Here is a 13,820-nt window from a genome sequence, read left to right on the forward strand (position 1 = left end):
TAGTCTCATTTCACTCTTCCCCCTTTTGGTCAAGAAGGTCCTCTCAATCCCTTGATGTTAATTCTCAGCTCATTCTAGGGTTTTTCTCAGTCCCTTGATGCTGAGTCTCAGCCCATTCCAGGATCTCTGTCCCATGTTGCCAGGGAGGTCCACACCCCTGGGAGTCATGTCCCACGCAGCGAGGGGGAGGGTGGTGAGACTGTTTGTCATGTTTTTATAGGTCCAAAGCCAGAAAATAACCTTGCCTTAGAACAGACCATGCCTGTAACTAACTTTGATAGGAGTTTGTACTGTTTCTAACCTTGTATTATATTTGTAATGTTACTGAAACAGCTTAAGGTTCTCTGATATTGTTATGAAATGAATATATTTTGGGAAATACATGGGGAAAACATGTCTTTATTAGGGTTCAGAGGGTGGAATGTGCTGGTTTGAAAGGATGTATGAACTCTAGAAAAGCCATGTTTTAATCAGAATCCCATTTCGTAATGGTAGAATAATCCCTATTCAATACTGTATGTTTGATTCTGTAATTAGATCATCTCTCTGGAGATGTATCCCAATCAAGAGTGGTTGTTAAACTGGATTAGGGGAGATGTGTCTCCACCCATTTGAATGGATCTTGATTAGTTTCTGAAGTCCTATAGAAGAGGAAACATTTTGAAGAATGAGAGATTCAGAGAGAGCAGAGAATGCTGTAGCACCACAAAGCAGAGTCCACCAGCCAGCATCCTTTAGAGATGAAGAAGGAAAATGCCTCCCCAGGAGCTTCATGAAACAGGAAGCCAGGAGAGAAAGCTAACAGATGATGCCATGTTTGCCATGTGCCTTTCCAGCCAAGAGAGAAACCCTGACTATGTTCGCCATGTGCCTTCTCACGAGAGAGAGAGAGAGAGAGAGAGAGAGAGAGAGAGAGAGAGAGAGACCGACCCTGAACTTCATCGGCCTTCTTGAACCAAGGTATCTTTTCCTGGATGCCTTTGATGAGACCTTTCTGTAGACTTGCTTTAATTAGGACATTTTCTTGGTCTTGGAACTGTAAACTAGCAATTTATTAAATTCCCCCTTTTAAAAGCCGTTCTGGTTCTGGTATATTGCATACTGGCAGCTAGCAAACTAGAACAGATGTCATGTCCCACATAGGGGGGAGGGCTGTGGAAGACCTCTTTTGTTGCCCAGATGTGGCCTCACTCTCTCTAACTCCAACTCTGTAAGTGAAATCATTACCCTTTCCCCTACATAGGACATGACATCCAGGGCTGAGAGTCTTCCTGGTGGCATGGGAGATGACTTTCAGGGATGAGTGTGGCCCTGGCACTGTGGGATCCACAATGCCATCCTTACCAAAAGGGGGAAAAGAAGTGTAACTTATAAGGTGTCAGTGGTTAAGAGAGTTCAAATAGAGTCAAGAGGCTACTCTGAAGGTCATTTTATGTGTTTTATTGCTACCTGTCATAACTGCCAAATCCCAGCCAAAAACCATTCCAGCCAATCCTAAAGAACACTTTGGACAATATATAAGATTTTACAAAGGTTCCGGGCACTAGGGTAACTTTCCAGAAACGTACAACCTCCAGATGGGTTTCTGGGCCAGATAGGTCCTGAAACCTAGAGGTCCCAGCCTCTCCAGAACATCAGCTAGTTACATCTCCCTACCCCATATTATTGTCAGCCTCTTTGAACATGAAGAAGTTAGAATGGCCATAACCCAGATACCCCTAAAGAGTGGGATTGAAAGATCAAAGCTGATGATGGAGTTACATAGAGAAGGTAAGGTTTAGCAAACAAATATGATTGCTGAATCATTAAATTGATATTTCTTTTAGTCTCCAGTATCATTAGACCAGCTAAAACTTAAAATTGTGCAATTGTAACCCATATCAAACTCTGAAATCTGTTCTACAGCTAATTGTGCTGTGCTTTGAAATTTATTGCTTTTTTGAATATGTTATTTTTCACACACAAAAAAAGTCGATTGTGGTGATAAAAAATACTTATTCCTTCTAGCCGCCTATGTTTTGGAGCAGCTAGAAGGAAAAATCTGAGAGGATCCTGTGGTAGCCCGTGATGCACTCTGGGATCTGTCCTGTAACTACTTGTTGAAGAGTGCTTTGAAAATGATTGCTTTTTTCTTTCTTTGGTTTGTATATATGTTATATTATACAATAAAAAAGTTTTTTAAAAAGTGCTTGATGAATGTTAATTACTGCTGTTGTCATTACTATTATTTAGAATTCAGAGCCAGAGGTTAGCATGGAGATTTATCAGCTGGGATAGAATGTAATCTTAAAAATATTATTGCTTAAATTGTAAAGATTTACTTTAAGGATGTAAACGTACTACTTCTGACTAAAACAAAGAGTTAATTATTATGTAGTTTTGTCCTAATATACGGCAGTGTGACTTTAATAATTGCTTTCAGTCTTAGAAATCAATAACTAGAGCTGTTTTTCCTTAACTTGCTGGGGCATTGTGAAATGGTTTGCCTCACCCACGGCCCAGTCCAGTGGACTTAAGTGGTTAGAGATTAAAACAGGAGGATTACTAATAAATCATTCCTTAGTGTTGTTGCTGAAGTTTTGGTTATGTAAATTTGCTTGTGTGTGTGTGTGTGTGTGTGTGTGTGTGTGTGTGTGTGTGTGTGTAAGTTCTTCATGTTTTATTTCATTTCATTTTCAAATATCCTGTGAGGAGCACCTCTGCTTATCTTGTAAGACTAGTGTGGCCACTCGTGATGATATTTAATCTAGGTTTTCCTTTTCTTAATTACACTGCATGATCCTTAAATAATTCCTCCATCTCCTGGGCAAGAGTACCTTCTAAACATTTGTACATAGTTGTGTTTATTTCCTTGCAGTTGAACTGGCAATGATCATGGACCGTTTGTATGGTGGTGTCTGCTATGCTGGCATTGATACAGACCCGGAACTGAAGTATCCCAAAGGTGCTGGCCGCGTGGCATTCTCCAATCAGCAGAGTTACATTGCAGCCATCAGCGCTCGCTTCGTGCAACTTCAACACAATGACATTGACAAACGGGTAAGCAACTGCTCTGGATAGTAGTGTTATGGGAAAGAAATGAGGTTTGTTCTTTGAGCCCCTAGGGACTAAAGCATCTTTTGATCACAGGTGGACAGCTTTTCCTTGTCTGGCATTAGTATGTAAGTCCATCTAGAATCCCTGAAAAAGAGAGCATCCTTGGTATTTATGATGTTAATGAACCTTCTTCCACACTCTTCCCCAGGGTGATGTTACACTTATGAAAATAACCCTGCAGAATTTAGCATACTAAACCAGAGCTATTCAGAAGATCATACCAACAGCGCATTAATAAAGGCTGAAAGCTGGTGTCTGGTTTGACCCACATAGTATTCTAAAAACAAGCAACTAATTTGAACTAACATTTAGATATTTGGGGATATTCATAAAATTTTGAACTAACAGTTTCTCTTACAATTGCAAAATCACACATAGCTGGAATCATTAAAGCCAAATAGCTGCTGCCACCCCACCCTCCACCAATTCCCTTACCAAATCCCTGTAATTCTGCTGCTTACACCCTATATCTATGTAAATATATTACCTACCACTTTGCTGATAGGTATATCTGAGTGTGTGCTACCCTGATCTAAAATGAGAACAGAAGATGGAATTGGTGTGTTCATTTGGTTTCACAAACAAATATTGGTTTAAATCCCTTAACTCTCAGTCCTGCTACTATTTGGAAGCTTGTAGAAATGGAAGATGGTAGAAATTGTGGTCTGAGACCCACATTAATAGATAAAAGAGCAAGTAGGGGAATAGTACAAGTTTTTAAACACCTGCTCATGCAGTTATACAGTGGCTATGTATGTTTCCAGGAAAGAATGTTCTTGGAGTATTCACTGGGCTGAAATAAAGTAGTAAGTATGTCCTGTTGTAGAATTTCATCTATAATCTCTGGAGTTGGCTGTTACTAATTTTGTGAGCAGACTTACGTTTCTTAGGAGCTGAAAGTTTCATTGGTGATGGATATTTCACATTCAGTGATATTAAATTTTCACTAGAACATATATATGATTAAATAAAAGCCTATGCTGAGAACAAATATTCTATTTGCTGGACATCTTAAAAGAAAGTGATAATAATGTGGTGGGTTTTTTTTCAATTAAAATGAATAAAAGGTCTCTTTTCATAATTTCGAAACACTTTTTGAATTGGAATATCAGAGGGATGATAAAGATTCAACTCTATTCCTGGTGTTTAAGCATCCATAGCATCCTGTGTATGTAGGCTTGCAACTTGCTGAAATGTGATATACCAGAACTGGGACGGCTTTTAAAAATGGGAATTTAATAAGTTACAAGTTTATAGTTCTAAACCTATAAAAATGTTCAAATTAAGGCATCCAGGTAAAAATACCTTAGTTCAAGGAAGGTCAGTGGTACAGAACACTGTCAGCTGGGAAGCTTTGTGCTGGCATCTGCTGGTCCCTTGCTCCTGGGCTCTGTTGCCTTTAGCCTCTCTTCCTGGGGGGGTCCTCGCTTTGCTTCTCCAGGGCTGGCCTTCATCAGTTGGCTCCCCTTAGCTCTCTCCAGGTTCTAGCTTGCTTGACATCTCATGGTGACATCTGCTGGGCTCCAAGCATCTCCAAATGTCCATTTCTCTGTTCTCCAAATGTTGGTATCTGTGTCAGATGTGCTCTGAAGTTTGTCAGCTCAATTGTTTCTGAACTCTCTCCAAAATGTTTCCTCTTTTAAAGGACTCAAGTAAACTAATGAAGACCCACATGGAATGGGTGGAGTCAGATCTCCATCTAATCAAAAGGTCACACTCACAATTGGGTGTGCCACATTGCCTTGGAGATGATTTAATCAAAAGTTTCCACCTACAGTTTTGAATCAGGATTAAGAGAAAGGGCTACCTCCATAAAACTGGATCAGGATTAAAGCATGGCTTTTCTTGGGTACAGTGAGTGACACTGGCACACTGAGCTTCCCCTTTTATACCAGTAATCTCCCTACTGCTTTAAGCTCCACAAGAAAAGACCTGGTGTCTGTCTTTTTTTTTTAACGTGTTTTACTATGTATATATATTTCTGTGCCTATACATACATACCCAGAGACACATTTATGTGGTATGTATATCATAGGGAGTTTTGTTCACGTTTTTTGGGGGTGGTGGTGGTGGTGGTGCCTGAACTGGGAATTGAACCTGGGTCTCCCACATGGCAGGTGAGAATTCTACCACTGAACTACCCATGCACCTCTGTGATATCTGTCTTATTCTTTGCTTGATCCCTATAGCTTACCTATTGCTTGATACATAGACATTAGTAGGTGTTCAATAAACATTTGTTGAATTAACATATGGTGCTACTTAAAAATTTCTCTTAACTGCTGCTATTGCTGCAGGTCTTGCATGTCCCTATACAGTTGGGAGTCTGGTACACCAGATCCCATTACATTAAACTGCTTTCTCACCCATCTCTGGTGACCCTGACAATTTATTTAACCTGAGATATCTCGGTGTCTTATGTGTATGCACATAACTTTCTTTGTTCCCTTTTGAACTCACTGGACTAGTGACTGTGAAGGAGGTATGTCCTGGAGATGATAAAAAAGAATACAGGGAAGGGTTTCATTTCCCTATGATTCTACCTTCCTTTTACTTCCACTCTACCACCTCATGGACCTCCACCTTAGTAGAGAGAAGCACACTCACCCCAGGGATTTCAGTAGTCTCTGAGCCCCATTAAGAATCACAATGAATTCAAATACTGTTTTTTGTTGTTGTTGTTGTTATTTGCCCCTACTCTCACCCCTCACTCTTACTGCTGTGCTCAGACTCTCAGTATTTCTTCCCACAAGATTTAAAACTTGAGAAAAAATAGAGAAAAGTCTTTATTTTTAATAGCATGGTTGTAGGATGGGCTATGAAAATGTGAGTGGAGCATCAAACTTATCAGAAAAACCACTGACTATTTTCTCCCTGCTAAATTTGGGTGAACTGTACCTTCCATATCTTAGAGTGGTCATTGATAAAAAACATTTAGGGTGGCAGGCAGATGTAGTGGAAAGTGCTTGTTGTTCAGAGCCCAGAAGAGATTCCAGTACATTTAACTTCTGCCGCAGCAGTCACTGGTGAGCCCGACCATATCCCTTAGTGCCAGGGGCTTCTGGTCCTCATCTTAACTCCCTCCTGGAGATGTATGAAGATTAAATGGGATTTGAGGATTGAACAGCCAGAGCTCGATGGCAGTTAGATATGTCATCCAGCACTTGCTGGGTAATGGTATCCATCTTGCTACAAATGCACTTAATAGTGAAGTCGTTAATATTACAAAGCTGACTTTTATCAGTTGCTATGCTGAAGATGTAGTGATAAGGTATATTAGGTAGTGAAAAGAACACTGGGCCAGAGTCCAGTTTTATTATATATATCATTGTTGTTGTTCATCATTATTACTGCTTAAGTTTTTAGATAGTATGGTTTATGGGGAAAACACAACCCTTATAGATTTGGTTTCTTCTCACCATCTTAGAGACTTTTTGGCTTGCCTGTGAATATAAAATAAGTGTGTCTGTATACAGCATTTACAGGAACAGTTGATCGTGTAACTTTGGCACTTTCATCTCTGTGTCATATAACTTATCCATAACGCCATGATCTTTAAGGAAGAGGCATTTTTGGTAACGGCTTTATTGAGATACAAATCAGTTACCATACAATTCATGAATATAAAGTGTACAATTCAGTGTTTTTAATATGTTCACAGAATTGAATCAATTTTAGCTGTGCCCTTTGCACAGCTTTCTATTTCTACTATTAAGAATTCTCACTTGAGGGCGGGCCGCGGTGGCTCAGCGGGCAAGAGTGCTTGCCTGCCGTGCCGGAGGACCCCGGTTCGATTCCCGGCCCCAGCCCATGTAAAAAAACAAACAAACAAACAAAATATAATAAAACAAGAAAACGTTTAAAAAAAATGTTTCCCTTCCTTCCATCCTTCCTTCCTTCTCTGTCTTTCCTTCCTTTCCTCCCTCTCTCTAAAAAAAAAAAAAAAAAAAAAGAATTCTCACTTGAATAATAAAGAGATTTAGGTTTTGCTGTTTAGAATATCAAAAAGTTTTCTTTTATACGTACAGAATGCCAAAGCTGGACTTAATCTTAGGCATGATCTTTTGCAGCAGAAGAGAATCTAGGAGAGGTTTGATGATTTATTCAAGACACGTATCAGTTAAGGGCAGATCTGTCTCTGCTCATGGGGCTTCCTTCCTTAGCCTTGCTGCTCATCCAGGATTTTAATATTCCTTTCCAACCCGCTGTTTCCGTGAGGTCCTTTTCCCTAGGCCTACTTAGAAACCCCTAAAGTTAGATTATAGGTCCCTTTGTGAATTTTGTATGTATTTCTATATTTCAAATAACTTTTTAAAGACCGTACACTCTATAGAGCAGGGCACATCATTTAGTTTATGATGATTTTCTGTGTATCCATAGGTCATTTTGAAAATGTAACAAAATGAGTTTGAAATTTTTCTGTTCTTGCAGTTCTGCTTTTGCTTTTCATTTTCATGTTGTCTTCATGTAGAAACCTTTTCAAGTCAGTATAAGCCAATATATCTGGCATTTTGTTGTTAATGACCCTTATTTCAGAATACTATTATTATAAATGACACATGTAATTCATGCCTCAGTTTTTACTTCCAAGAACAAACTGTCAGCATCTTGAAATAAATCCTTTAAAGCTTATATAATATGTATTCTGTAGCTTATTTTCACCAGTTACTGGCCAACTCACAATTTGTTGACAATATCAAGGTTGTATGATACCCAGTGCTACAGTTCTCAGCATTTCTTTCTATTTTATTTTTTGTTGTCCCCACTGCTTGTGAGAATAGCAAGAATTTTCCACTTGGGAAAGGTGAATTTTCCCCCTTTCTCACCATTCCCCCAAGGGGACTTTGCAAATACTTTTTTATTCGTTGTTCAAATCACTCTGGGATTTATCAGGGCATCACTCTGGACACACCTACAAAATCTCATGCGCTACTCAAGGTTCCATGTACTTACTTAGCTTAATTGAACACTGTAAGCATTTCTTTTTAAATTTTATACTATCACATATATACAAAGCAAAGAAAGGAAAAAGCAATAATTTTCAAAGTACACTTCAACAAGTATTTACAGGACAGATCCCAGCGTTTGTTATGGGCTACCGCACTATCAGATTTTTATTTCTAGCTGCTCCAGAATATAGGAGGCTAGAAGAAACAATTTTTTTTTATCATCACACTTGACTTTTTTTTCTTCTTTGTGAAAAATGACATGTATACTAAAAAAAGCAATAGATTTCAAAGCACTGCACAACATTTCGAAGCACAGCACAGCAATTAGTTGTAGAACCGATTTCAAAGTTTAGTATGGGGTACAGTTTCACAATTTTGGGTTTTTACTTCTAATTGCTCTAAGATACTGGAGACTGAAAGAAGTATCAATTTAATTCAGCAATTATATACATTTGTTAAACCTTACTTTTTCTGTATAACTCCACCATCACCTTTGATCTTTCTTTCCTACTCTTTAGGGATATTTGAGCTATGGCCAGTCTAGCTTCTTCATGTTGGAAGGGGCTAACAATAACATGGGGTAGGGAAATGTAACTAGCTGATGTTCTGGAGAGGCTGTGCCCTCTAGGTTTCAGGAGTTATCTGGTCCAGGGACCCATCTGGAGGTTGTAGGTCTCTGGAAAGTTGCCCTAGTGCCTGAAGCCTTTGTAGAATCTTATATATTACCCTAGGTGTTCTTTAAGATTGGCTGAAAAGGTTTTGGTTGGGGGTTGGCAAGTTATGATAGGTAGCAATGTCTAACTGAAGCTTGCATAAAAGTCACTTCCAGAGTAGCCTCTTGACTCTATTTGAACTGTCTCAGCACTGATACTTTATTAGTTACACTTCTTTTCCCCCTTTTGGTAAGGATGGCATTGTTGATCCCACAGTGCCAGGGCCAGACTCATCACTGGAAGTCATCTCCCATGCCACCAGGGAGAGTTTCAGCCCTGGATGCCAGGCCCCATAGCAGGGAGGCAATGATTTCACTTACAGAGTTGAGCTTAGAGGAAGTAAGGCCACATCTGAGCAACAAAAGAGGTCCTCCAGAAGTAAGTCTTAGGAATACCTATAGGTAGGCTAAGCTTTTCTGCTACCCACATAAGCTTCATGAGAGTAAGCCTTAAGATCAAGGGCTTGGCCTATTGATTTGGGTGTCCCTAATGTTTGATACCTTATCAGGGGATTTCCTGATGGTAAAGTTTAATAATTCCATATTTTTTCTCCAAGTTCCTTAGGATTTTAATACCTGATTTACAAAAAAATACTTTTTCTGAGTGATGCATTTAGAAATGCTTGCTTAAGGAAAATTAATTAGGCTTTTTGTTCTAGGACTTGTTAAAATTGTTTATTTATTGATTTTCATTTTGACATTCTAAGGAAACAATAGGAAATTTGTCCTGAATTCATTTGATCATGGTACTCTTCTAAAATGATATCTCTTGGGAATAATGTTCCAGGAAACCCTGTTTACCAAACATTGTGTTTACATCTTTTTTCCATCTTCATGACCAAATTCAGAAGCTCTATAAGCAGTTGATTGTTTTCCCTCCAGATTTCTTCCTCAGTCTTTTTTTATTCAAGTGTGTCTTACTCACCATATATTTTCTATCCACAGAGGGTTTGGGTGGGTCAGGGAAACAGCAGCTGAGTATACATGGCAGTAAATGAGGGGCATTGAGGAAGTAGCTGATATTCCCTTTTGTATGTATATGTCTTTGTCTTTTGATTACTTGAAACTTTCTGTTGCATCTTTATAAAATATCATTCTCTACATAAGAAAGAAAAATCGTTTTGAAATCAATATAGTATTGATGAATAATATTTGCTTGACTCTTTGTGTGATGCAGAGAAGAATTGACTTTCATTTACTCATTTGAGGCTTTCTGATACTTTTATTTAAAGAACATTATGGTAGCTAAGCCATAGCACATGTTTGCTTCCAGGGGCATGCTACTTAGAATAAACCCATTCTGATTTAATGAGATGGGATCCATTATGTACTTTTCTTCATAAGAACTTAAAGTACTTACATATTTAATCTTCTTTTTTTCCCCCCTCTTCACTGGTAACCTGTGGGCCTGAGTTTTAGTTAAAGACTATCAAAGGCTTTATAATTTTGGGCTGCATGGAGATTATTAATATAACCCAGTAACCATAATAACAAGTGCTGATAATACAACCCCTTTGTCTGTGGACACAGCTGGAATATTTATGACAACTCAATAGCAAAAGAGGTAAGGGCCCTGATCACCTTTTCCCAAACTCTTTTTGTTTCTAGCCTTAGTCTGGAACAACTGCAGTCCAGCCTTTATCTTGCTGTTGTTACTGATTCCTGCCTTATCTGACTTGAAAGCTTCCTAGCTGTAGCCATGCTTGATTTAACCATTTGACAGGAAGCAACACATGGGAGTGAGTTCAAATATTGTCTAAACTAATCCTACCTGGGTTTATTTTGAAGCACTGGGAGTCTCAGCACTTTTAAGTAGAAATGCTTTTTAAATGTAGTTTGAGTCATCTGAAGAATTTTTCTTTGAGATGAGTGGGACCTTTTTATCTAGTCTTTACTTCCCTGATCTCTACTGTCCTATTGTGTCTTTTTATGTCTTCTTCCTTGGAATTGTGATCATTTTAAATACAAAACCTCTGGAGTAACTGAAATGGTCTTCTTTCATGTTCATATTTTAATGTAAGAGGTTGCTGATGAGATATATGATGGGGAAAAAGACATTGCCATTTTTCTAAGTAGTTATCACAGTAAGACTTCAAGGTCTCTAACCCCAGAGGTCAAGTGATATCATTCATTTAGCAATTTCTTGGTCAGTGCTTACTCTTAGAAGAGCTAGTCCAACCACCTTATAGGGGAAACTGAGTCCCATGAGGTTGTAACATAACCAGTTAATGGATAGAGCCAGGGTTCTCTGCACCTTTCCATCCTGAGGGGATGATGCCAGGACAGTTATGTGAGTCACATATTTTTCTCAATTTTCTTGCCGTTACTTCTCTTCCACTACTGGACCTTATTTGGGTCTGATTTATGCGTACACCTCCAGCCCTATTCTCAAGCAGTATGAGAGGAAACCAGACTAGAGGGATAAATTTGTAGTCTGGGCACAATACTGTGAGCTAAACCTTCTATGTTTCATTAAAAAGTTGTCTCCAGGTCAAACAGAGCACTCACTGATCTCTCTGCACTCTAGAATATGAACATACAGCAGAGGTATTGACATGGAAGCCCTGCTGTGTAATGATAAGCACATTTTGAACTGTGGGAGAGTCACAAGAGGAATTTTAAAACCTTTCATTCCTTAGCACTTAGAAATATGAAAAACGATAAATCTAATCCTTTTAAAGCCATGAAGAAAATAAAACCGAAATATGTACCCCTACAATTTTTTTTAATCTGATGTCTTCTAAAATTAATAACTGTGAATTTGCTGTATCTGAAGATTGTGGATTACTTTGTTGCAAAGGAAAAGCTGTTTTCATGTTGCTACTTTAATTTTATAGGCATCTGTCATCTGCTCTCTAAACAGCAGCATTCCAGCTCACACTAGAAAACTAAAAATTTATGTTTAAGCATTCTTAGTACTGCCTGTTGGTGGAAGATCTGCTCTAACAACTAGAAAGACACTGAGTTTGACAGGAATGTTAATGAGGTTACCGTGGCTTTTAGGCCTTTATACATGTGTACTGTGTAACACAAGCTAAGAAGATTAGGAGCACATTTTGTTTAAAAGCTTTGAGCACACCAAATAAAATAGATTTTCCAGGAAGTCATGTTGCTCCAGATGATATGAAATGGCCTCATAATGGAGTCAGGACTCTTACACAGAATGTCTAGGCTCACACTGAAACCACCATCCTACTAAGCTCCTGGATTTAAATTACACATGGCCAGGGACCTTATCATCTCCCTTAGAATGGAACAAACTTGCTGTTAAGGTCAGAACAGTGGGTGAGCTGGCAGCAGTAATAGAGCCCAATTTGGTGTCAGATACCTATACCCAACTCTTATAGTCACCTTTAAACAAGGTATCCCTTAATGAGTTTTAAAGTTTCAATGTTGCTCTTTTCCTAGCCATTGAATAGTGTTTATACACTTAATAGGGCTTTGATACATTGTCATTTATCCCTCTATGGTTTTACTTTAAGGCTTGTACTTTGTGGCTTTAGCTGAGCTGACTTTTCAAAGGACAGATATGAGTTCAAAATGTATCTTGAACCGATTGTAAGTGGGCTCATGTTAAAACACTAAGGGTCATAGATGTATTGTTAAAGGAAGCCAATGTAGTTTAAATGTAATTTATTGATTTTAGTTATTTGAAGTGATTTATTTCCCTTAGATATTCTCAGACCTCAGGAATTTGTTTTAAAAAGTAGTAAACCTGGGTCAGAATTTACCTATATTTATCAGAAAGAATAGTCTAACGACATTTTAGAAATGTCCTAATCTTGACTGAGTTATATACTTGCCAGCATCTTAAATGCTCATTACCCAAAATGGGAGAATTATCTGTCATGGGAGCTCTGTTAGCGCGTATCTAGACTTACTCCTATTGTGTTTGCTTTAGCTAATAAAGATTTTGTATCAACAGTTTGTTTCTATTGTCAGTAGCTGAATTCTTGCATTTTTCTTTAACAAATTGTTTATTTTTAGTTGTGATAAAAGATATATAACATAAAAATCATCTTAACCATTTTAAGTGCACAATTCTTTGGCATCAAGTAATTGACAATACTGTGTTACTTTCACTACTATTTCCAGACTATTTTCATCATCCCAAACCAAAACTCACATTCGTTTAGCAATAACCCCCTATTCCCGGCTCCCCTCACCCCTGGTAACCACTATTCTGCTTTCTGTCTCTCTGAATTTGATTATTGTGTTTCATATAGGAAAAATCATACAATATGTGTCTTTTTGAGTCTGGCTTGTTTCATTCAAATTGATGTCTTCTAGATTCATCCATGTCATAGCAGGTACCAGCACTTCACTGCTTTTTAAGGCTGAATAATATTCCATTGTGTGGATATACCACATTTTGTTTCTCCATTCATCTGTTGATGGCCACTTGGGTTGCTTCCACCTTTTGGCTACTGTGAATACTCTGTGATAAACATTGGTGTATAAATGTCTGTTGAGTCTTTTGTTTAGTTTTAGTTCTTTTGTGTATATACCTACAAGTGAAATTCCTGGGTCATATGGTAATTCTAGGTTTAGCTTTTTGAAGAGCCACCAAACTGATTTCCACAGTGGCTGTACCATTTTATATTCTCACCCACAATGTACAAGGGTTCCTACTTTGCTATGACCTTGGCAACACTTGTTATTTTCATTTTTTTTAATAATGGCCATCCTAGAGGTGTAAAGTGTTATGTTGTAGTATTAATTTGCGTCTCTCTAATGACCCTCTCTTATTGGTCATTTTAATATCTTCTCTGGAGAGGTGTGTGATTCAAATTCTTGATAAATTTTTTAAATTGGGTTGTCTTTTTGTTATTGAGTTATAGGAGTTCTTTACATATTCTAGATATTAATCCCTTTTCAGATATATGGCTTCTAAATATTTTCTCCCATTTTTATATGCTACCTTTTCACTTTCTTAATAATGTCCTTGCAGAAAAGTTTTTAATTTTGATGAAGTCCATTTTGTCTTTTTTCCTTTGTTGCTCATACTTTTGGTGTACAATCTAAAAATCCATTGCCTTACTACAAGGTCCTGATGATATTTC

General features: G+C 38.1%; 1 protein-coding gene across 13 annotated transcripts in view; it reads left to right on the forward strand.

Moving 5' to 3' along the window:
* The window catches only part of CPEB3 (cytoplasmic polyadenylation element binding protein 3), a 304,384-nt gene that overhangs the window by 227,206 nt on the left and 63,358 nt on the right, over positions 1–13,820 (forward strand). For all 13 annotated transcript variants that reach the window (XM_077125436.1, XM_077125434.1, XM_077125439.1 and 10 more), the window contains one exon: positions 2,858–3,039. In XM_077125436.1, the coding sequence (XP_076981551.1) occupies positions 2,858–3,039 (182 nt within the window). The remainder of the gene's footprint in view (positions 1–2,857; positions 3,040–13,820) is intronic.

This window comes from Tamandua tetradactyla, chromosome 13, assembly GCF_023851605.1.
Source record: "Tamandua tetradactyla isolate mTamTet1 chromosome 13, mTamTet1.pri, whole genome shotgun sequence".
NCBI classification, from domain to species: domain Eukaryota; kingdom Metazoa; phylum Chordata; class Mammalia; order Pilosa; family Myrmecophagidae; genus Tamandua; species Tamandua tetradactyla.